The following is a 25951-nucleotide window of genomic DNA, read 5'->3' as shown; positions in this document are numbered from 1 at the left end:
CGTTTGGAGAGCCCCCATGGACTTTGCAGTGTCCGTGTCCTTTTTTATTTTCTCTAGGGTGGTGTCAACCTCCGGCCCGAATAAGTAGTCGGGGTTGACAGGCTGGTTGAGTATGTTATTTTGCACCTCAGGTTTGAATCCGGAGATTCGCAACCAGGCATGTCGTCGCAACATGACGCTAGTGTTTATGGCTCTGGCAGCTGTATCTGCGGCATCCAGCGCACACTTGATGGATGCGTTTGTGAGGAGTTGTCCCTCCCTGATGAGGATCTCTGCACCTTCTTTGAATTGGTCAGGGAGATGTTGGAGTAGTTGTTCTAATGTGTCGTAGTGTGCTCGATCGTAGCGAGCGAGGAGCGCCTGAGTATTGGCAATGCGCCATATGTTAGCTGCCTGGGCGGCAACCCGTTTGCCGGAGGTCTCTAGCACCTTGGACTCTTTGTCCGGGGGAGGAGCATCACCTGTTGTTTGCGAGTGTGCCCTCTTGCGAGCATTCGCAACTACAATGGAATCCAGAGGTAACTGGCCTCTAATGTAGGTAGGGTCCCCAGGCGCCGATCTGTATTTTTTGTCGATCCTGGGGTTTATTACTCTTGCCCTGGTGGGCTCCTTGAAGATGTCCTTCGCTGGTTTGAGGACCCCCCTTCAACATGGGTAGAGTTTTTATGTTCCTTTCTGAGGATGCGAAAGTATCCATGAGAAAGTCGTCCTCTACGGTGTCAGAGTGGAGTTGCACCCCATGATTGGCCGCAGCACGTTCAATTAGGGCGTTGAACGCGGCAGTGTCCTCTGTGGGAGATGTTTTTGCTCCATAGAGTTGCGGGTCCTGTGCATCCATAGGTGCACCTGAGTCTACAGGGTCATCCCAAGCTTGATCAGGGTCCTGTTGGCCTTCAGGGTCCATCTCTCCGGGGTAGGGGACGTGGTCACCCATGTAGTCCTCCAAAACATCTGTGTCGGAGTGTGTTGGAGAGAAGGACTGTGGATCCTGGTAGGGGGAATGGAGAGGTTCGTAAAGAACTGGTTCCAAAGCCACTGGCAGCTTTCTCTTAAGTGGGATCCGGAAGGAGTCCAAAGCTGGCTCAGAAGTTATTTTCCTTTTGTGGAGCATCATCTTGCCGGTGTCGGCGTCGATGAGATGTGATGGAGACGCCTCCGCAGGAGAGCGCTCGGCAGGCGTGATCGTGGTGTGTGTGACCCGTGTCCTGATCTGGAACAGTTTCGGGGCCGTGGACGGCGGCAGGCCAAAAGTAATGTTGGCCGGTGCCGAAGAGGCTGTTGGTGCTTTTATGGGCTCGGAGCCCGACGTGTCCTGGAGGACTGTTTTGTGTTTGGTGAGTTGCGCAGCAACGGGCCGCACCTGGAGCGCCATCGATTCCTTGGTGCCGACCGGTTCCGTAGAGGCGTGCGTGGACTTCTTCGGCGCCGGTGGGTCATCGAGTCGAGGGGCGGTAATGGCCGTCGACGTCTTCGATGAGTGTGCCTTTGGTGGTGCTGTCGAAGCGGTGTGAGGCGCAGCAGGCAGTTTGACCTTTGGGGTCGGAGCCGGGAGCCGAGTAGGTTTGTTGGCACCGAAGGTCTTTTTCCTTATATCGACGCCGACGTCGGCCGCTGCAAGCTCGGCACCGAAGTCTCTTTTGGTGCGCTCGGTGCCGACGGGTTTTGCTGGCGTCGAAGGTGTGGTGGGCCTCGATCCGACCAGCGTCACTTTCGGTTTCGGTTTCAGTTGAACCAATACAGCTTTCGGTTTCGGTTTCGAAGAAGGGAAACCAGCCGTTTTGGGCATTAATGGCTGCCGCTGAATGTCCGAGGCCGGGCCAGAGGGCGGGGCCGAAGAACTGCGGGATAGGTCTTGGGTAAGGCCCGAAGGCGATCCCTCGACCGGAGCCATAGATTGGCGTACTGGGATATCCTCAGTCTGTACGGGTAGGCCTTGCTCGTCACCGGAGCTACTCTCTTCGGCCCCTAAGGCCTCATTGTAGTCTCCTACCTCGGTGTCGTCTTCATCTCTGCGAAAGAGTGTTTCGTCGACGTCTTCCGATCCGGAGTCGTGTTCGGAAGCGGGGCTGGAGGGTAGGTTCTCCACGTCTTCGACATCTTCGTTTTCGGCGCTGAAGATGTCGGCCGGGGCCGGTGCCGCTTGCTGCGCTTCGAGCCTCGCCGCTCGTCGATTCCGGAGAGTCTTCTTGGATCGGAATCGGGCACAGGCCATACATGTAGATTCGTCGTGATCCGGTGAAAGGCATTTGTTGCACACCGGATGGACGTCGATGTGGGGATATTTCGCATTACATACAGGACACCGCTTGAATGGTGTCCTCGACTCCATCGTCGATGTTACGGGCCGATGGTAGGGTAAATGCGAAAAAGTTGTTTCTGGAGGAAGTTAGTAAACTAACAAGATACTATCGATACCGATCGGGAACAGTACCGACGCGAACTAAAGGCCTTTTGGCCTAGAAAAAGTTTTTCCTAACTTGAGTCAAGATAAGCACATCCGAACCCAATGGCGGAAAAAAACAATCTGAGGATGGAGAGGATGCCCATGCGCACTGTAGTCCAGGGGAGGAGTCACCTATCCCAGGATACTTCGAAGACTCTTCCAGGACAACAACGTGCAAACATCCGGACCCAACACTAGGCGGCGATCTATGCACAGATATGAATTCAGCAGCCCACATGCCTCGAACCAGAAGTGTATTGTAACCCACGTCATTGGTACTCGGTTATATCCAGCTTATTTACTTATGTTTATCCCAGTTTACCTAGCTCCTTGCTGCTCAGCCAGTGTGAGTGTTCTGAGTGGAACGTTGTTGTGACAGAGGTGCATGGAATGTTTGGGTGCCAGTGTGAGTGAGGTGTGACAGTTGAAGATGGGCTGAGCAGCAGGCAGGCAGCTCCTGGTGAGGCTGTTATATATGGACTATCGGCTGTTGTAGAACGATTACCAGGCTGAAGAGCTGATGTACATAATTACCATCCTGCAACTTGATCTTAATAAAGAAACACTTAAAATACAACTCGGCTACGTCTGGTAAAATACAACATACTCTTATACTCTCAAGCTCAGAACGATGATAGGCTAAGAGGACCCCATCAAGATATGAACCTGTGACTATAAAGGTCAAACACAGGGCCCTATAGTGGACGCATAGTCCGCCAAGCCACCAGGCCCGCAAGTAGCAATTAGTAGCATAGAACCAATCATGTCCCTAGGAAATTTGAATATGGAGAATACAATACAGCTAGGATATCCCCAAGAAATACACTGACATAGGAGTAAAATAAATAACCGCCTATGTACAGACAAAAGAAAAATATAACACGTAGAAATAAGCCGAATAATCAGTTAGTCAATTCCGCCATAATAGTGTGGAAGCTTTAGCGGCCATTGCACCACTTAGGAAGGCAACAGCCATCCAAAGTGTTAGCGTAATGCAAATTACCTGAGACACCATTAGCAAGCAATAGAGTATAAAACTGAAGAAGATATAAAGAATGAAAAAGAACCTTGAAGACTAGTGAAACCCAAGGTAGCAGAGAGAAGAAAAGGTGCATCATGAGAGGGAAATGACCTTCAAAAAGAATAAATATTTAGCAGTAACGCAAAGTGTTATAACAACCCCAAAAGAGTCAAGAATATAAAGTACCCTTCATAATACAAGGAATGGAATGGACGGAGAGACTACATCTCCCCAGAGATCACCATGTATCCAGGAAGGGGTGGAAAAGCCTATGAAATAACAATGGCAATTAGACAGGACCTAAAGTGTAAAACACAGAGTTTTAGGGCTCACAAGAGGACTATTCTGTGGCCAATAAAGATCATATATACTAAGAGCAAAAGTAGAGAACTATTGCCATCAATCACAAGTAACATCATTTATCCACTAAAGCCGAAGCCACATAAACTAATAATGTAAAACTACCAGCTACTTGTGAAAATAACAGAAGGAATTTGGGGATAGATACTCTGTTCAATATAGCACCTCTGCTTAATGAATTATGCCCATAAAAGAAGTATAAGGTCACACAAATAGCAAAAAAAGTATGAGAGACACTTCATCATATTAACCAAAACTAATGAGAGGGTCAAAGTAAAAAAACCTTTAATCAAAAGCCAGATCATATAACTGAGACTCCCAAGGAGGTACAAATTTCAAAAGTCCCAAACAGAGGGACAAAACTTTCACAAATGCATGATATCGTAAGTTAGAGAAATCACCGGACAGGAGGGTGGAACTCTGCACCCCCAAATGAGGGTCCAGTAGTGCACAAGATCAGAATAGATTACATACATACGCATATATATATATATATATATATATATATATATATATATATATATATATATATATATATTCACTGAAAAAACCATAGGTGAATTTGTACGGTTTTTTAAATGCTAAGTTATGTATTTATAAATTTCTTTTTTTTTCAGGTTTTTCACTGTGTGCGCGCACAGTGAAATATTATTGGGAGTGTGGGAGAAGCTGCTGCGTGTGTGCCAAGAGTGCATTTGCAAGGTTTTTTGGCCCTTGGGGGTCCTTCTGGGACCCCCTGACCACGTCTAGGGGGTCAGGAACTGTCCACCCTGCCCCCTTTTCACGTTCTTCACATTTGTTTTTCACCCCCTCAGAGTGCGAGAGACAAAATGGCGGCCGACACTTCCTGGTTTCGACCGATTCGAATGTTTAATAAGATCTAACAACCAATCAGAATTGCGCTCGCGCACGGCAAGGTGCGCGCACCCAGCGCACACGCTGCACGCGTACAGATATATATATTGATTTAAATGCTATTTTCTCTGGAAATACTGAACAGATTTACACCAAACCTGCAAAAGGCACTTCATGGACCTTATGGCTACCTCTCTGCCAAATTTCACGTAATTCTGTTCAGCCGTTCGGGCTGTAGCTGCGTCTAAAGCCCCTATGGAAAAATCCATGGGGAAAACGCGTTTTGGGACCCCCCTTTTTTCTCGGCCCCCGCTTGACGAATCACCCCGAGACTTTCAGGGTAGGAGAGGAGAGGAGAGGAGCGGAGCGCCCCATTAGTTTTGAAAATTTCGCGAGGATTCGTCAATCGGCGCCAAAGTTATTCAAAATAGAATTTTGAGATTTCCTATGGAAACACGGTCCTAACTATAACCATCTACTGGCAACCGCCAGTAGATAATATATATATATATATATATATATATATATATCTTCACTGAAAAAAACATATGTTTCAGGCATGTTATAGTTAGGAATTAGCATTCAAAAAACCTTAGAAATTTACTGAAAAAACCATAGGTTTCAGGGGCGTTATAGTTAGCTGGACTTTTCACTCGTACAAAACCATTGAAATTACCCCGTTATAGTTAGTTCAGCTAACTATAACACACGCGCCCGCAATGCACTGCTGATGACGTCACATATTACATCACTCATGACATGGTCAGTGACATCACTGATGACATCTCAAATGACATCACTGATGACATCACTGATGACATCATCCAGTGAATGTGTTTTTCTGAAAATTACATATGATTTATATATGTATATCTCAAGGTCGATGGAAGAATAAATGGGTATATAAATGTCTAAATGGATGATTTGTTTTTGAAAAATTGATTGTATAACTGACTAAGTGTATCTTAGTGAATACATGGCTTAGTGAGTAATGTTTAAACATGTAAATATCTGTATCAGTCTCTCACTTTGTGTATAAGTGGCTGCATGGGTTGGTAAGTAGCTACATGAATGTCTATATAGGTTATTAGTTGGTTTTTTGAGTATCAGTACGAGTGTCTGAGTGTCTGTATGGTTTGGTGGGGGGGTATTACGTAGTGCATAGGGGCATGAATGAGTGACTCACTGTTTGTATGTGTTGAAGACAGCATGTGTGCAGGACTGTATGGGTGGATGAGTGTGTGCATGGGTGTGGTAGTGAGTGAATGACTGTCTCAATAGTGTCTTTATGAGTAACTACATATGTTTTAAACTAGTATATGTGACTATTGGTGTATATAAGTGAGTATATGTGAGAGTGAGAGATTGGAAGAGTTCCTGTATGAATAAGTATGTGTTTCTATAAGTGATTGTTTAAAAGACTAAGTATGTGTAAGTTTCTGTAGAAGTAAGTGTGGTGGTGTGTGTATAACTGTATATGCAAGTAAATGGATGTTTGATTCTTTATTAGCATGAGTGACTGTGTGTGAGTAACTATGGATGAGTGGCGCTGTGTAACAGGATGTATAGGTGTATGAGTACATATGAGGAGTGAGCACATGTATGAGTGACTGTATAGGACTGTTGGTGTATGAGTGTATGTGTATGTGGATCTCAGAATTACTGAATAGGTTGTTGTAACTGGTATTGGTATGTCCATTGTTTTGAACATTGTAGTTTCTATTTTTGAATGTGTGTATCAAAGGTTATATTAGGGAGAGGAGGTCTGCCACTCTATCACAAGGATGATGTCATCAGTGATGTTATTTGAGATGTCATCAGTGATGTCATGAGTGATGTCACTGACCATGTCATGAGTGATGTAATATGTGACGTCATCAGCAGTGCATTGCGGGCGCGCAAGTTATAGTTAGCTGAACTAACTAGAACGGGGGAATTTCAATGGTTTTGTGCGAGTGAAAAGTCCAGCTAACTATAACGCCCCTGAAACCTATGTTTTTTTTAGTGAATTTCTAAGGTTTTTTTAATGCTAATTCCTAACTATAACATGCCTGAAACCTATGGTTTTTTCAGTGAATTTCAAAGGTTTTTTAAATGCAAATTTCTAACTATGCCTACAGAGATAGGACATGTGAAGAAAGAAGAAAAAACGCACAGAAAGAAAAAAAAGAAATGCAGAAAGAAGCAACAGAAGTCCTCAAAAACGAAGAAAAGTGCAGGAAGAAGGATAACGTGCAGAAAGAACAAACAGAAGAGCAGAAAGAAGCCTTGTTGCAAAATCATCCTGTACCCTCAACTTTTTCAGACAGATACTGGTGGTAACTGAGTCTGACTAACCAGTCCTAGAGCCAGTGCTATGTTAAAAGACACTCAGAATACAGTGAAAACACCTACATACACTAGGGAACACTATGCGTTGGGGTCCCCCTCGGATTAGCATGACCTCCTCTGTAAGCCCCTAGTATATAATAGGGCAGGGGATTAAAACTACCTCTTAAAACGAGCCACGGGGCGTGTTTGCACATGTTAACCCAGGGCCCGTCCCCTCCCTTCACCACTGTGTAAACACGCCCTGTGGCCGTTTTACGTTGGGAGATTAAGTCCCCTTGAATCCTGAGGGTCCCTAGGGGCAAAATAGCCCACTAGTTACCTCCAGTAAGCGCCATTGCAGAGAGGTGTAAAAAGGGGCACGGCCTGCACCAACTCTCTACAACGCAAAGCAGTGGCGCTTACTGGAAGCACCTGGTGGGCTAGTTGGCCCCAGGGTCCCTCAGGATTGAAAGGGAATTATTTCCCCAACTTAAAACGCGCCACAGGGCGTGTTTGCACACATCACCTCAGGCCCCGTCCCCTCCCTTCACCACTGTGTAAACACATCCTGTGGCCGTTCTAAGTTGAGAGATTAAGTCCCCTTGAATCCTAAGGGTCCCTAGGGTCAAACTAGCCCACTAGGTATCCCCAGTAAGCGCCACAGAGCAGCGTTGCATAGAGGTGTAAAAAGGAGCGTGGCCTCAGAACACCTGTCTGCAACGCAGCTCCCTGGCGCATACTGGAGATACCTGTTGGGCTAGTTGGCCCTCAGGGACCCTCAGTATTGAAGGGGAATTAATTCCCTAACTTACAACTGGCCAGGGGGTGCGTTTGCAGAGTGCTGCAAGGAGGGGGTGTGGCCTCCTGCGCGATGCCCATCTTTTATTTATTTTATTTTTTTAAGAAGGAGGGCTGTGTGGCCCCCCTTCTTTTTCTAATTTATTGGCCCAGGGGACCCCATCCCCCAGGGCCTGCACCCTAATTTTAAAAATACATTTGGAAGGGGGCCGCGTGGCCCCCCTCCCAAGGCCTTAATCGGCCCCGGGGACCCCAACCCCCGGGTCATGGCCTTTTTTTTTTTTTAATTCTTTAGGAGGGGGGCTGCGTTGCCCCCCTCCTCAGGCCACTTATGGCCCTGGGGACCCCATCCCCAGGGGCTGGCCTTTGTTTTTTATTATTTTAAAAAACTATATATTTATAGAAACACCTAGGACATGCTGGACAAACTGTATGTACCTATCACCACGACGATATGCGTGATATTCATTAAAAGGCGACTATGCATACAATGAATCCACGTGAAATGTATTTACACCGCTAGTGAAGCTCTGACGTGTCTGACGCCCTACAGTGCCTAATCCCGGCGCCCCCGCCGGTGGGTACTCTCCAAGTAGACACCCTTGCCGTTTATTTATACAAACATGGGTAGCTATTGACAGGCACATTTAATACACACGCACACCAAGCCATTCAAAGGGGATTCGACAAAAATTCGACCAAACTATGCAAGAAATCCCCCCTCACGGTTAATAAAACACACATCCACCGCCGGATGTGTAATACTTTTTATTTTACTCTCTGGAAAGGAGACAAACCTCACTTGAGAGTCATAGCGTGCTCCTGGCTGAGCCCAATGCTGTGTTACACCCACCAGTGCCCGCCGAGTGCCACACATCTCTGTGTTGTATTCCACCAGCTAGTGCGTATGCTATGACACTCTCTAGCCCATGTGCACTGTAACACCACCCCGTGAATATGTCATGCCACACTTGCCTTTGCACGGGTTATATTGCCCCATCTAACATGCCTTCCTCGATGCCTATGTTACAACGCACAGCGCTATGCCATACATATTACAATCTGGGATCCATATCTTTGTCACAGTGCATATGCAAGGTTACACTCCCCAGCACATATTTTATATTACAACTTTAGAGACTAGTTAGGTTACACAACACTGCCCTGTGCACATTACACTCCAAGGCGCATATCGCATAGCACGCGCTAGTGCCTGTGCTATCTCGCGCTCTCCAATGAATCTGTCATTGCGCACAATGTATTGCATATTATATTTCACGCCCCGGTTCATCTTATAGCACACTTTTTGGTGCATAGTTTATACCATATACTATATTCGTTTTCATTTTCAATCGTGCTCTCAGGACTATGTTCTATATAACACTGCGTCCACCTACCCTTTTCACGGGCATTACATTTTGCGATGGGAGAGCGAGGGTCAGGGGGTGTTTCTGCCAAGTGAGCCCGAAGTCACAGTCACAAACGTCATCTTCTTCCTGAATAAAAGTGAGATTATGCTGCATACTTGTTCATATTTTAAGTAGTTCGCACAGACACACATTTTAGAAACAATAAAGTTCCTAATACTCGCCTTCTCTGAACAGTTAGCTTACTGCCCCATCACCTCATCCGTATCCTCTGTTGTCTGAATCCATGGACTAGCCTCCTCCCTCCTGCCATGCATGGTCTGATGTGCTGCCACTGCACTCCATTTAGCATGATGTACCAGTCCACTCCTCCTGCCCTCCATTGCCCAATTCTATAGCCCAACATTGACCTCCTGCTTAGCCTCTGTGCTTCGTTTGCTGCCCCTATTCTCCTTCCCCCTGCCCTCCGATGTCTTTTTGCATGCCCCTGCTCCATCCTTTTTGCCCACCATGTTCCATGGACCTGCCACTCCTATCTACTCTGAGTGTTCTGTTGAGCTGCCACTCCCCTCCCACCTGCCTAGCATTGTCAGATGACTGTAACCTGTCCCTGCCACCTCCACCCTGCCTGTCCACATGCCATGCCCCTATCCCCTTCCTCCTGTCCTCCATGGTCCATTTTACTGCCAAACCCTTCTGCCCTCCCTGGTCTGTTGTGCTGCAACTGCTCCTCCTGCCTGCCCCACGCGGTCTGTTGTGAGGCCCCTTCCCCTGAACTCTCTTGTCTGTGCCCAGGCCCTTCTATCTTCCATGGTCCTTTGTGCATGCCCCTGCACCCTCCTTCTTGCCCACCATAGCCATTGTGCTGCCACTAACCCTCCCGCTTGCCATGCATGGTCTTCTGTGCTGCCATGGCCCCTCCCACCTTCCCTGTGTGGTCAGCTAGCTGCCCATGACCCCCTCCCACCTTCCCTCCACGGTCTGTGTGTATGCCATCATAGTCTCACTGTTGCTCTCCATGGTGTGTCTTGTTTCTAGTGCCCATCCTGCCTGATATCCATGTCATCTTGCTGCTCCTGCCCTGCCCCCATGCCCCCAGCCCTCAGATTCCATGTGCAGACCCCTATTCCCTCCCTTCTGGCTTGTCTGTTCCATTGTAATGCCCCTGATCCGTCCCTCCTGCCCTTTATGGTCTGTTATGCTGCAGCATTCTCTCCTGTCTGTCCATTATGGTCAGCTAGCTACCATTGCCTCTTTCCCATCTGTTCTCTGTTGTCCATGTGCATGGTCCTGTCCCCTCCCTATTGCGTTCTATGAATTGTTGTGCTGCACTCCCGTCCCGCATGCCCTGTGTGGTGTATTGTGCTGCTGCAAACCCTGATGCCTGCCCTGTAGGGTCAGTTTGGTGCACCTCTCCATGTCCCTCCTGTCCTCTGTTATCCGAGTCCATGTCCCTACCCCAATTCCTCCTGCCAACCATGATCCAATGTACCATACTTGCGAACATTTTGAACTTGGTAAGAGGGAGATTTTGAAAAAAAACTGGGGTATTGATTTTCCCCTTTGAGTTACATTGAAAAAGAGGAGATTGTAGACAGGAGACAGATCAAATAAAGCCCATTTGAGCTTAAAAACATTGGACGTTTCCTGGCTGAAACAGGTCTGTTGGCATGTATGGTTGTACTACCACTGCCTCTTCCTTCTGCCCACAATGGTCTATTATATTGCCACAGCCTCTCTTGCCAGTCCTGTATTGTTGGTTTGTTGCCCCTGCCCCCCTTTCCACTGACCTCCATAGTCTGTTGTGCTGCCTCTGCCCTTCCTGCCTGCCCAGTGTGGTCAAATTGTTGCCTCTGCACTCTCCTACCTGCCTTCCATTTTCAGAGTCCGTGCCCCTGGCCTTTGCCTCTCAACAGTATCCCAATGAACAACTAGATTGCTAACATTCTATATTTATTACAAAAGTGTGGAACGCCTGACGTCATCTTGATGTGATCAAAACTGTAATACCTAGAGCATTTCCTTTAGAAATGACATATATGAGAGGGTCTTATTTGCATAAAAATTATGGTTAGTGCTCTAAAAAACTAAAATGAGGACATATTTTCTGAGTTTTCAAATAGCGACAAAGAACGTTTAAATTATTTGTAATCTTTATGTTTTTTTTATCCAGTTGACCACTTGATTAAATGTTGCACTTAGGGGAGAGGATGTGGTGTTACTTCCAGAGCTGCAGACTTTGCAACTGGGGAACCAGGTTGGAGTTTCTGCTTCAGCTCAACATTCTATGATTCTGGTCAAATCACTTAATCTCCCCATGTCTACAACCAAAATGAATTTGATCTTGTGTGATGTAACCAATACACATGTAAAGCACTACAATACCTGACAAGTCTGCACTATATAAAACTGCAAATACACAAAAAATAAGTGTTTTGCACACTTCTGTCATTGGGCTACATGTGGGCTACAACTGGGTGATATTTGTGCTGCATTTGGGCTCTTTTGTCTCTGGTGCCCATCTTGGGAGATTTGTTATGAAGTTTCCTAATTTCCTCATTTACTGCAGTCTCCTCAGTAGGAAATGCTTTCAGTTTTTTACTTTGATTCCATCAAGAAGGTATTCAGATATGTCACACATTTGCCATTAATTCTGAATGTTAGCACTCTAGTTGCTCATTAGATCACTGTAGTAAAGTTACTGCTCACCAGGGAAGTCTGCTGCTTATATTCAAAGTGCATGTTTCAGTCTGCATGTCAGAATTTTTTTATGAAATAGAAGAGGATTTGAGAAGTCACTCAAAATGTGCCCTAATATTTCTTTCTGCAGCACTAATCATAATTTTTATGGCAAAATGAACCCCCTCATTTTGTTCCGTTGTAAATTAAATGTTTTAAGTGTTACCACTTTATTTCAATCAAGATGGCTTCAGGTGTGCCATACTTTTGTCATAAGTAAGACTGTTAGCGCTCTAGTTGTTCGTAAGAACACTCTGGGACACTCTGTCATTGGGCTATACTTGGGCTACATCTGGGTGATATTTGGGCTCTTTTGTCTCTGGTGGCCATTTTGGGAGACTTATTTGTTATGAAGTTTCCTAATTTCCTCATTTACTACAGTCTCCTCAGTAGGAAATACTTTCAGTTTTTTACTTTGGTTCCATCAAGAAGGCATTCAGATGTGTCACACATTTGCCATAAATTCAGAATATTAGCACTCTAGTTGCTTATTAGATCACTGTAGTAAAGCTACTGCTCACCAGGGAAGTCTGCTGCTGGCATTGAAAGTGCATGTTCCAGTCTGCATGTCAGAATAGAAGAGGATTTGAGAAGTCACTCAAAATGTGCCCTAATTTTTCTTTCTGCAGCACTAATCATACTCTCTATGGCAAAATGAACCCCCTCATTTTGTTCCTTTTTAATTTAAATGTTTTAAGAGTTACCACTTTATTCCAATCAAGATGGCTTCATGTGTGCCATACGCTCGTCATAAGTAGGACTGTTAACGCTCTAGTTGTTCTTTGGAACACTCTGGGAAGCTGCAGTAGAACACAAAGGAATCAACTGACAGTCTCTGCCCTTGTTGGATGTACATGTTTTACTGAGAATGTCAGACTTCATTCTCACATGACTGAGAAAGATAATGTGAATTTACAGAAAATATGCTCTCAGTTTAGCTTATAGATCACCTTCCAAACCTCTGTGGGAAAAGCATGAGAAAATAGTTTTCTCGCAAACATGATTCATGATATCACAGCAGAAGTCTTTTTCACATGGTAAAATCACGTTAGAACACACCACAATTCCTAAGATGAGTATGGTACCATCAACAAATGATTTATAATGTAACTAAAGTCTTAAAACCTTCTATTAACTGCAATGCTTTTTAATGAGGTGCTATCATGTATATTGGTCCCAAGATGGCTGCCAACACTTCTTGGATGAAGTGCTGACAGCCAATCAGATCTCACGATGAGATGTGTGGTTAGGCTCCGCCCAGATATATATGTGATTTTACTTTTGATTTTCTCAGGAACTACTGAACGGATTTACACCATTTAAGCAAAAGGCACGAGTCTGAACTGAGGACTACCTCTTTGCCAAACTTGGTGTAATTCCGTTCAGCAGTTCGGGCTGTAGCTGCGTCAACAGATCCTATGGGAAAATGCATGGGGAACACGCGATTTGGGACCCCCCTTTTTTCTCGGCCCCCGCTTGACGAATCACCGTGAAATTTTCAGGATAGGAGCGGACCGGAGCTGGCCAAAAGTTTGGAAAATGTTGCGAGGATTCATCAATCGGCGCCAACGGTATTCCAAATAGAATGTTGCGGATTTCCAATGGAGAATAGGTCCTAACTATAACTACCTACTGGCGACTGCCAGTACGTAATATATATATATATATTCACTGAAAAAACCATAGGTTTCACACATGTTATAGTTAGCTGGACATTTCACTCGTAAAAAAACAATGTAATTCCACGTTATAGTTAGTGCAGGCAACTATAACTCACGCGACCGCAATCCTCTGCTGATGACATATGTGTCTTTATGAAAAAAAAATATTTGTAATATATGTATAGCTGAAATTTAATGGAAGAAGACATGGGCAAATAAGTGTCTAAATACAGTATTAGCATCAGCAGAGGATTGCGGTCGCGTGAGTTATAGTTGCCTGCACTAACTATAACGTGGAATTTCATTGGTTTTTTAGGAGTGAAATGTCCAGCTAACTATAACATGTGTGAAACCTATGGTTTTTTCAGTGAATTTCCAAGGTTTTTTAAATGCTAATTCCTAACTATAACGTGTGTGAAACCTATGGTTTTTTCAGTGAATTTGTACGGTTTTTTAAATGCTAAGTTACTTTACGCAGTTCGTGCCGTGCGCGCCCACTTCACGCAGTTCGTTCCGTGGGCGCACGGTGCGCTTCGCGCACCGTGCGCGCACAGTGAGCACGCGGTGCGCTTCGCGCACCGCGCGCCCACTTAACGCGTGCCCACGTTACGCTGGATGGGCCATGTACGCACGATGCCCTTCGCGCACCGTCCGCACACGGAGGACATATTATGCGCTTCGTTGTGAAAGGTTATCTATTCAATGTTCAATTAATAGATAGGCCATGCACTAAAGGTGCCCTGCGGGCACCTTTTGCTCACGGGGCAGAGAGAGAATATGGATTTTTTTTTTTTTTTTTATTTAATTTTTGCCTTACGCGTACGGTAAGCGCATTCGGCGTTTTTTCGAAAAAAAATAACATTTAATTTTTAGACTTGGATGGCCTTCTGGGACACGCTAACCATGGCTAGGTGGTTAGAAGCTGTCTAGCCTGACCCTTTTCATGATATCCAACTTTGTTTTTCCTCCCCCCCTCAGAGTGCGAGAGAGAAAATGGCGGCCGACACTTCCTGGTTTCGACCGATTCGAATGTTTACTAAGATCTAACAGCCAATCAGAATCGCGCTCGCGCACGGCACCGTACACGTACGGTAAGCTTACGGTAAGCGCTCGGAGCGCGCTTACAGATATATATATTGATTTAAATGCTATTTTCTTAGGAAATACTGAACAGATTTACACCAAACCTACAAAAGGCACATCCTTGACCTGTAGACTACCTCTCTGCCAAATTTCAAGTAACTCTGTTCAGCCGTTCGGGCTGTAGCTGTGTCTAAAGGTCCTATGGAAAAATGCATGGGGAAAACGCGTTTTGGGACCCCCCTTTTTTCTCAGCCCCCGCTTGACGAATCACCCCGAGACTTTCAGGGTAGGAGCGGAGCGTAGCGCCCCATTAGTTTTGAAAATTTTGCGAGGATTCGTCAACCGGCGTCAAAGTTATTCCAAATAGAATGTTGCGCATTTCCTATGGAAACATGGTCGTAACTATAACTATCTACTGGCGACCGCCAGTAGATAATATAGATAATATACATATATTTGTGTCCGCAGAGACAGTAGCTACTTGCACAACCAGTGCTTTTGTGGTGGGATGCTTGAAGAGACAATCAGGGACCCCAGGTAATGGCCAATGCCTATGGGATATAGCCTGGTCTACAGGCATTTCCGTTACTGGCCTTGCCAAAGCCCAAAACAAAATGTAATTGAGCCACTCATTACAAGGAAGGGCTCCACTTCCGTCTTACCCTGATGAAGAATATCCACTAAAGGGTCTGTGGACGACTCCACTGGGGGGAGCTGACAGTCTAAGACAACGGTTGCCCTCCTCAATACTACAGCATAAGAGGAAATCACGTCTGTTGCCATACCAAGTGGAGAAAGCAAATCTGAAACTGGCGAGGACTGAAGACCACTAGCCTCACCCAGGATAGTCAGCCAATTTTCCTCCAAGGGAGGGTGGACAGTTTTGGCCAAAGGGTATTGGCCAAAGGGTATTGACATCCTATATTCTCCCCCTCACCTGAAAAACTGTGCATTCCTGTAGGAAGAGCAGAAACAGGCTGTGTAGGGGCAGATGGAGAGTTGTCTAGAGCGGATGGCTCCATCGGCCCCGCATCGGAAGCCGGTGATATAATGTGTCCACATCGGGAAGCATACTCGATGCGGTCAATTGGTGCTGTCAATGTCATGGGCTGACCGGACTGACGCCGAAGGTGAAGACACCGAAGGGCTGTTCCCCAGCACCGACTCAAATCCGATAACTGATTTAGAGGGCCCAACTGGCACTGAGGGCGAACCCACCAGCGAGGATACAGTAGGGACAACTCTTATCTCCTTGAGGCTAGAAATCGCGCCAGATGGAAATATAGGCACAAAGAGTTTATGCAAGGAAATGTAATATTCCAGCATTTGGGTTAGAGTCGCCTTGACGCCAGGAAATATAGGGAGGTGAAGGGTGGACTCAGACTCTACAGCCGAAGGTTGGGAGACAGCGGCAGAAACAAACTAACATTTCTACCATTGGTGTTTCAGAGCCTTCTCCGAAGGCCCCTCACCTGAACGGCTTCTTGACCGGCCTCTGAACTTCATCGAGGACTGCTTTAGATAATCGTGCCGCCAGACGTTACATTCTACACTCTCTCAACGCCTCAGCCAAAGACGCTGAAAGGAAATACACTCCTCAGAGTCCTGGTTGTCTCCCGGGCACCACAAACAGATGGTATCAGGATCTGTGACCGACATCTGTCTGTCACAAGATCCACAGAGTTTGAAACCTGACGGCATTGCAAAAAGCACACGGTTTCTCACACAAAATGTAGAGACAGGCCAAAAATGGCCACCTAACAGCTCCGGATCCACGTTGCAAACTCAGAAAGGAAGGGCTCGCAGACGTACTGTGGAAAACATTTTCGGATCCAGTCTCGCACCTTGGGGAAGATTATAAAGTAAGGAATCTGCGGCTAGATGTCTCTTTCAGATGTTATAATTTTAGTTAAATGTGCGTCTTTGCCAATCTCAAATTCATATCTGGCACCACAAACCCCCACAACTGTTGGTTTAAAGTATGTTAATCACCTCATCTTCATCAATATCTGTAGCGTCATTAGTGATGCTGTACAAAATACTTTTTTTTTTTTAAATCAAAATGTTGCTGTAAAAAAAAAAAAAAAAAAAAAAGAAATCCTATCCTTCGGCTCTAAAACAGGTCATGAAAACCATTTAGTGGTTACATGTTCTAAAATCTCACTAGGGGAGACTCCACCTACTGGCTGGAAATAGATTTTAAGGACAAATGTCTTACAACTTAAAAGCTTAATTTGGTTGCCACACCATCATAAGGCATGGAGAATTGATTAAGGAAAACAAAATAATCAAGACAGGCATAGCCTGTGTAAGCGGTTGACTACAACCTCATCAGAACATTACAACACAGAATATCAGTTGGCTGTTAAGCAAAGTAAGTTGCATTTGTGCTAAATATCATATATTGTATAGGTGTATGTACATTAAACAGCAAATCTAAACCCCAAAACATATGCCTTAATCAAATTTATACACAGAAACTAAGTCCAGTAGTTCTTCATAGGCCTTGCAGAAGGGAACAAAAAATTAATTTCACAACACTATCTACTGCTATTAAGTGACTAGGGAAATAACTCTCGTTAGATTTGCTCACCATTTCAGAGCAAGTATAAATAATGTACTTACTACATGTCCATATTGCAGGGAAAAATAATTTGTTACAGGTTTACCTCCTAATAGGTGACCACCTTCTCGGAGACCTGCTTCGTCTGAGTGGAGATCGAGATCTCCGCCGGATGGGTGACCTGCTAAGTCGCCTCCTGGAGGGAGACCACCTTGGTGGGCTAGAGTCTTTTGCTCTTTCATGCCGCGTGAGTACATCATCGCGAGCTCTTGTTCTAGGAAAGGAAAAAAAGAAATCAGAGGTGGGAAGGAAAAGGGAAATTACAATTATTGCAAATTTACCAGGGCATAGATTCTACTAATTAAAGTGCCACTTTAAGATAGTCAACATTTTCCAAATCAAAAGCATGCTCACTGAGGGTATTATAGCAGTATATTTATTATCACATCCCATTTTAAGGCTCACCGCCTCATGTTCAAACATGAACCATCATTACGTTTTCAAAAATAAAGATGTATAGAAAAATTAAAGATCCTGTTCTTCCTACCAAATAATGAGTGATATTCAAAGTTCACAGGCTTTCCTAGGCCTCTGCTCAAAACACCACCATAACGTAGTGCATTTTACAATGCAGGATTAAATTAAAAACAACGTTCTTGTTACGAGTATGTTGTTACCTTTGACACAATAACACTAAGCGAAAACAATCTATGAGAACGTAGAAATATGCAATGTCATACACAAGACCAAATTCAGTATAGTTTCCCCCCTCGTTCATCTCTCTCAAAGCATGCATGAACATGAATTACAAGGTCAAAATATCTTTAAAACGGTTTAGAAAAAGTGAAAAATGTCCCAATCTCGATATACATCCTGTCAACAAACACAAAAATACAATTAGGAGCACTGCTCTGAATTCCTTTTGTGGGGAACAGGAAACATGGGCCCATATCACAGAGTTTGGCACTCGGGAGAAAGTCGACCACCGAGTTATGAGAACACCGTTGGGGATGCGAAATAAAGAAAGAGCCTGAAGCAGCCGCTCGCACGTCAGTGCACTGTGTACCATGGGTTGCATGGCACACAGTGCAAGCACGACAGTGCAAAAAGAGGGAAGCACAACATGTGCCCCCATACACAACCACCCATGGGCAAATTCTCCCTGAGGCACTGTTTCAAGCCCCTTCCCTGCCTTTCCGCTGACCTTTTCTGGTGGGATCCCCAACATGAAAAGGTCGGTGGAAAGGCAGGTTGTGATCAGCACCGCCGCCATTGAACACCACTTTCCCCACCGCCGCCCAGGATCCTGGCAGTGATCTCGCGTCGAGCTTGTGGCAGTCCGACCACCAATCTGGTAATCAGGCAGTCCGACTGCCGAGGAGGGGTCAGTCGGACCGTCACCGAGGGTACGACAGTCTTGGGATCACCGTTCTCGTAATCGGGCTCCAAGTGTCCCGGGGGAACAATGGCCATCTGTGTCTGCTTTCTGCATCTCTAGGACACTTTCTAATTACAGAAAGGGCCGCAGATACTTACGCAGCCACTTCTATAATAAAAATCACAAGCATTGGCATAGCCAATAGGTCTCGCCTTTAGGACCTTATAAGTGTTTAGCCATGGAACAGTTAATGTTGTTGCAGTAAGGATATTGTGCTGCATAACTAAACACTTATAAGGTCCCAAAGGCAAGACCTATTGGCTATGCCAATGCTTGTTTTTCTGGGTGTGGCCTGGGGACTCCAGATGTGCATAGGGGGTATCTGGGATGTCTGGCTTGCAGGGTGCCCAGCATGGTGGTAAGTGAGTGCATTGACTGGGGCTAGTGGGTGGTGTAAGCGTTCTTCCTGCACTGCGTTGGGTCGATGTGAAAAGTCTGTGTAACATGTCCTCTTGTTGCTGGGTGTGGGTGCATGACGTCTTATGAGACACAGTGTAGGACGGGAAGTGTGTGAAGAAACATGGTGTGACTGTGGAGGAGGGAGGGGGAGAGGCAGCAAACAGTGGAAGAGGTGGAGTAATTCGGGGGAGCGGGGGATGGGGAAAAGAAACAACAAGGGGAAAGGAAATGAAAAGGTGGCATGGGGTGGCAAGAGAGTGGAGGGGCTGAGCGGTGAACGGGGGGGGAGTGGACAGCTCAAGAGACAGTCGAGTGAAAAGAAACACCGATCGAAAAATGGAAAGAGAGGAGTGAAGGGAAGTAGTACCCGAGAGAGGAAAGAGAAGGAAGAACATGAAATGAAGCACTGCCGGAGAGAAAGTAGGCAACAGGCAGAGCGCTCGACAGAGAGGTGAGGAGAGAACCTACTCAACAGAGAGACAAGTTGAACACACCCGTTGTGATCATTGTGCAGTGCACACTCACTGCACGCTGAAGGGCTCGCAGCATCGGGCGTTGCACACTTAGCTCAGTCGTAGAAAGCACTGTGTCTTCTTCGAGGCTTAGGACTGCGTCCGTGACTATGTTGTCATAGAGCAGGAAACGACTGTTCATGAAAGGTAGGCAGATGTTAAAAATTTTGTTAAAATGTCAGTGCATACGCGGGTACAGCAGAGCTAATCTTAGTATGGGTTAAAGGTCAAGGGAGGTGAGAAGAGGGTGCTGCACAGCAGACCTTTGTGAAACTAGAAGCCAGAAGCAGCAGTACTAATTTGCATCCTAGAATTACTGTCGTCCCATAGCTACAGGCATTGCTGCGGGGCGGGGAGGGCAGGGCGGGACTCACTGCACTGCCAGTCTGTGGCTTAGGCTGCTTGGGACCCTCCACGGCAAAGATAGTGTACTCCGAGAGGAAAGCGGGCTCTGCTATCATCCCGGCCAGCAGCTGTGGCATTCGAGGCAGTAGCAGGGAGACGGAAATAAAACAGTAACGAGGGGAGACACACAGTACACTGTTAAAATAGAACTACCCGGGTCCAGCAGAAAGCAGTACACAGCAGACAGACTCGAAACAACGCTTACGTGTCGCATTCTAAATGTGCTAGAGGGAAAAAAGCAGGCAAGAAACATGAACGTGGTAAATCATTTAAAACATATTTTTAAGATCCTCCGATCACTATGCAAGACACGGGAATTCTGTGAGTGATGAAAAATAAATAACGGCATCATTTTGCATTTTTGACATGTAATTTAGGTATAGGTCTAGCAGCTACAGCCGAACAGGCCTGTCGAGCATGTGTTTAAAGCAACTGTTTATACTTGCGGTGGCGTGTGACTAGCAGCAATTGAGTGGAGGGAGGAGGGGCTGGGCCGAGGAGAGCGGCCGTGAAACTTAAATGTGAGAGAGAGGGGGAGCACGAGGTGAGCTTGTGAGTGGTGCGCGCGCGTGCGCTGGGGAGAGCAGTCTGCTCTTTTTCGAAGAACATACTCGTGCTTGTGGCACGCCACTGCGCGCTCCCGCAAGGTGTATGCCGGCACAAGCACGAGTATGTGCTTTGAAAAAGAGCAGAACGACGGCTAAAGGTCCTCCTATGCAGCGCATGCGCACTGCATAGGCGAGACCTAAAAAAGCAGACAAAAAAAATTGAGATCGACATGGCCGCTACATTTTGTTTTATTTATGAATTCGAGATGGATCGGTAAATAAAAAAATGTAATAGAAGTAATGCAAAAGTGCTTTATTTTAAGATGGAGGGGCCACTGTTTAATATTTTTATTAAAAAGATGGGGAGTTGGGGGTAACGGAGGCGCGGGAGGTGGTAGAATTGAGAGGTGGACAGGGAAGGAGCCTTTGCTTATCAACTTTATGAAGTGGGTAGAAGGACTACCATTAAGGTGCATAATACCCCAGTCGTGGTCTGAAACTAGATAAGAAACGCACCCCTACTCATTATAAAATATTTTTTTATTCCCTTATTAAGTATTTTTTGTTCCGAAAGGCAGTTAACTACCTGCATCAGAAAGAACCTAAATCAGTAAACTAATTAGAAGAAAGCCAAAAGAACCTTTAGCACCTATGTCTCGAGAGCAGACAAAACGGGCTAAATAAACCTTCAACGCTGCTTATTTCTTTTTCTATGTTTCTTTGTGACCTATAATAATCCAATGCGGCATTATCTGCTGGTGTCATATAGCAGACACTCCATGGCAAGTAGGATTATATTTCTGGATATTTTCTTTACAAATCTAGTCTTGGTTTCAGAATCAGGTGCGCTGTCCCAATTGAAAAGAACCAAGACTACAATTACTAGCATGCTTATTTTAAGCCGAAGAGAAATAACCGGTCCTGTCACCTGTGAGCATCCGGTCTCACTGACCAGGGAAGTAAGGGTGAAGTAAACAAGACAAATGTAGCATCTTTACAGCTTTAAAGCTGCCTTAGACGCTCTGGACGCCGAGCCAACTCGACTGCTCAGGGATGACGTCTTTAAAATGGACAGTAGTAGCCCACACTGCTGTTGAGGGAGGAGGGGAAACCAAAACAAAGGACTCCTAGTGTATGCATATGGTTAGCCAGCCTGGCCGGCCAGGGGATTTGGCGGGCGGGGTGTTTGGATCAAATTACAGTCAAACTCGTTCTGTCTAGGATGGATTCGTTCGGCTTGAGATTTACTAATGCAAAAGGAAGGGAGAGGAAGATGAGGGGAAAAGAGAGGAAGATGAGGGAAAATGGCAGAGTTATTTACAGATCTGGGTTCGGAAGGGGGTTGAGGGAAAACGCATGCAAGAGGAAAGAACATAGGGCATGAAGCAAGGTGAAATCAGATAAGGGAATGAAGTTTTGAAAAGTGGGCGACGGGGAGAAGGTGGCAACATAAACGAGAAGGAGTTTAAGTAAAGTGGAACAGATTTTTTTTTAAAGAAAAGGTTGACGAGGGGCCGTGTTGTCAGGGAAGGGGCATGCAAGGACATAGAAATGGGTGGAAACAGTGTTGCAGCAGATGGAAACCCATAACATTCACCAACGACCTATTCCGGGCCGGTACAGAGGTAGCAACAAAACCCTGAAATAAAGTGCAGCAGAACCCCATTCCCTGAAAGTCGAACTCCCATGGAATGCATCTGAGCAAAGCTTTCTGTCAAAAGAAGCGAACAGAAATTATGCAGGACTGCGATGTTGATGAAAACATACAATGTACGCAGCCCAATTAAAGTAACCAGATGGTTTCAAGTAATCAGGGATACCAGTTTTCCTAAAGCATAATGGGAAATGTAGTGTAATCTCAATTGACCTAATTGGATCCAATTAGCTGAAAAGGATTTCTGAAAGGAAAAGCCAGGGGAGCACTGCGTCCCTGACATTGATTCATATGATAACCGTAATCCCAGTTTCCCACTCTGTAATTATTAAAACAAACAAGCATTGGCCGCGCGGCCGTGAAAGCGAAAGTAATAACGATCGCGATCAAAGCGAAAGTGATCGTGAAGGCTAGGACGGGACGCGCTGTGTGGCAAGCATGCGAGTGGTGCACGCGCAGCAGTGATTGGCGGCTGCGCGTGTGCACGCTCGCGTGCACTCAAGCTTTAGGCCACAGGCAGCACTTTAAAAATCCCAAATACAAAATGTCTCACCGAGCCAGCGCATGCGCTGGGCTCAGCGAGACCTAATAAACGGGTGCTTCCTTATTTCTATGGTGTTGTGACCTCATGCAAATGACACCGAAGCAAAGAAACCACCAGAAGAGTGCCGTAAAGAAGAGGTGCACAGTTCGTGTTCCCCCACCTTCCCCAAAGGGTAGACTCCAAAAGTGGCAAAAAGAGTCCCATGGATTGCACAGACAACCATTGCAGGTGGGTGCAATACCCAAGGGCATCCCCCTGCAGGGGATCTCTGCACCCCCACGCCCACCTTTGAAGTGCCAGCTATGTGCCGCCTGAACTGTGAAAGACAGGTGCTAAGGAGAAAAGGTGGTTTGACCATACCTGCTCTAAGGCTCACAGGAATTTAATGAATGCCCTAAAGCAAACCCCGAGGGACGAGGCAGGAGCCAGGTCCTGCAGGAGTGCCTACAAACTTGCAATCCAACAGAGGAAGATCAGTAGGGGGTTCCATCTGACCTGTGTAAAGCAGCCCCACTGACTTAGGCCAGGATATTGGCACAGGTATTTAATGCAGCCTTTTTTGCGTGGCTTTCCCCCTTCTTGGTCAAAAGCCATTATTTTATTCATCTTTAAAAAGGGTTCGAGGGACGACTCACCGTGTTATCGACCAATTTCCCTCTTAGATTCGCCAGCAAAAATGATGGGGGAAATTGATCCTGGATAGCCTAACCTCCTGGTTAGATAATCTTAATGTCATTTCAGATCTACAGTACGGTTTTAGGCAGGGCAAAGGTACGCTAGATCAATGTATAAACTTACATTTGGTGGTGGGGAAATAAACAGTAGCCAAGAAGGAATCTCTGCACATGGCATTTAGGGATCTAACGAACAAGTTACTTACCTTCGGTAACGCTTTTTCTGGAGGATACAGTATCTGCCTGTGGATTCCTCACCTTGTGAATATCCCCTGCGCCAGCAACATTCGGAAACTTTGTAGCAGTCCACGCCGATGAGGTCGAAGACGACGTCACAGAGACACGGCTCCGCTCGCGACTCTGCTGATGTCACCGGCTCCATAAGAAGACCTCGTCAGCGTGATGACGTCCGTTCCGCCCTTTTTTTCCGTGCCTTCGAGGCACACAGACGGACTGACAGCAATATATACACAGTATACACAGTACATAATATACAATCAACACACACAGTGTGGAGAATAAATAGAAAGGCAAAAGAAATAACACACTGCCTTTGACAATAACAAATACATTTTGAAACACCATCCTATACTGAAGGTATACAAGGGCGGACAACGGGGAGGCGGGTAGGTCAGTGAGGAATCCACAGGCAGATACTGTATCCACCAGAAAAAGCGTTACCGAAGGTAAGTAGCTTGTTCTTCTGATGGATACATTTGCCAGTGGATTCCTCACCTTGTGAATAGATTCCCACAGCAGTCCCACTCACGGAGGAGGGTGTCCACCCTTCTATACCAGAAAGTCCTGAAGGACGGAACGAGGAAGGTGTCCGTCCCTCCTCACCTCGGTGTCTAAACAATAATGTTTTGCGAAAGTGTGGAGGGAGGCCCAAGTTGCCGCCCTACAAATGTCCTCCATAGGAACACCCCTAGACAAAGCAGAAGTGGAAGACTTGGCTCTAGTAGAATGGGCCCTTAAACCCTCTGGAGGTTCCTTACCAGCCAAAGAGTAGCATATCTTGATGCACAAGACAATCCATCTGGAAAGGGTGCGCTTGTGCACCGCTCTGCCTTTCCTGCAGCCAACAAAGCTCACGAAGAGCTGGTCATCAACTCCAAAGTCTTTTGTCCTGTCCAAGTAGAAGCTCACCGCCCTCTTAGGGTCCAAACGGTGACGTCTCTCCTCCTCCTTGGAAGGGTGAGGGGGAGGATAGAAGGAAGGAAGGGTAATGGACTGCCCCAGATGGAAGAGAGTTACCACCTTAGGCAGAAATGCAGCCCTGATCCTGAGTACCATTCTTTCAGCATGAATGGTCAAAAACAGGGGTTTTGAACTTAGAGCTTGAAACTCACTTACCCTCCTTGCCGAGGTGATTGCAATGAGAAAAACCGTCTTAAAAGACAACAGTCTCAACGGACACTTGTGTAAGGGCTCGAAGGGAGAACCCATAAGATGAGTCAAGACAAGGTTTAAGTCCCATTGAGGCACAATAAAGGGAGTAGGAAGAAACCTGTTTGTAAGGCCCTTTATAAATCGTAGAAAAATAGGTGATTTGAACAATGACGGCTGATCTGGCAAGCAAAGGAAAGCCGACAAAGCCGATAAATATCCCTTAACAGTAGCCACAGCAAATCCTTGCTGAGCAAGAGAAAGGGCAAACTGCAGAATGTCAGATAAACGAGCCCTCAAAGGATCAACTGACTTCTCTCCACACCCGATTACAAATTTAGACCACCTATAGGAATAGATAGATTTGGTGGAATGACGTCTGGCCGACAAAATTACATCTACCACATCAGGCGGAAGAGAAAAAGAATTCAGGTTGCCCCGTTCAATCTCCAGGTATGAAGGTGTAAGCTCTGGAGGTGGGGGTGTAGAACCTGCCCCTCCGATTGCTAGAGGAGGTCTGCCCTCAGAGGGAGATCTGTGTACCACACCCTTCTTGGCCAATCCGGGGCGATCAATATAACTTGTGCCCGGTCTTGGCGAATCTTCCTCAGAACCCGAGGAATCAAGAGTATGGGAGGAAACGCGTAAAGGAGTCGTGAGCCCCAACTCAACTGAAACGTGAGCCACAACTCAACTGAAACGCGTCCCCCAACGCCCCCTGCATCGGAAACTGGAGACTGCAGAATGACGGGCAGTGCGCGTTCTCGCGGGTGGCGAATAGATCCATCCGAGGAGTCCCCCACGTTCGAAAAACGTGACGAACCACCTCCGGATGGAGCCTCCACTCGTGGTCGGCGGAGAACTGCCGACTGAGACTGTCCGCACGTACGTTCAGCACCCCGGCCAGATGATTTGCCATCAGACAAATCTGATGGTCCTGAGCCCAGGACCATAGACGCAGAGCCTCTCTGCAGAGACAAAGAGACCCACTCCTCCCTGCTTGTTGACATACCACATCGCGGTAGTGTTGTCCGTCAGGACTTGAACAGACTGACCGCGAAGGGAAGGGAAGAAGGCCTTGAGTGCCAAACGAATCGCCCGCAATTCCAGAAGGTTGATGTGAAGCAACCTTTCCTCTGGAGACCAAAGTCCATTGATCTCCAGATCCCCCAGAGGCGCACCCCACCC

General features: G+C 46.3%; 1 protein-coding gene across 16 annotated transcripts in view; it reads right to left on the bottom strand.

The window, feature by feature from the left end:
* Window positions 1-25951, bottom strand: part of PRP4K (pre-mRNA processing factor kinase PRP4K) — a 632535-nt gene that overhangs the window by 523447 nt on the left and 83137 nt on the right. For all 16 annotated transcript variants that reach the window (XR_014962111.1, XR_014962103.1, XR_014962108.1 and 13 more), the window contains exon 3: window positions 17307-17474. Coding sequence is in view for 1 of the 16 variants with exons in the window: in XM_085607184.1 (XP_085463310.1) it covers window positions 17307-17474 (168 nt within the window). In the remaining 15 variants the exon portion in view is untranslated. The remainder of the gene's footprint in view (window positions 1-17306; window positions 17475-25951) is intronic.

This window comes from Triturus cristatus, chromosome 5_2 (genome assembly GCF_964204655.1).
Source record: "Triturus cristatus chromosome 5_2, aTriCri1.1, whole genome shotgun sequence".
Classification (NCBI taxonomy): Eukaryota; Metazoa; Chordata; class Amphibia; order Caudata; family Salamandridae; genus Triturus; species Triturus cristatus.
This window is presented reverse-complemented; position numbering and strand designations above follow the sequence as displayed.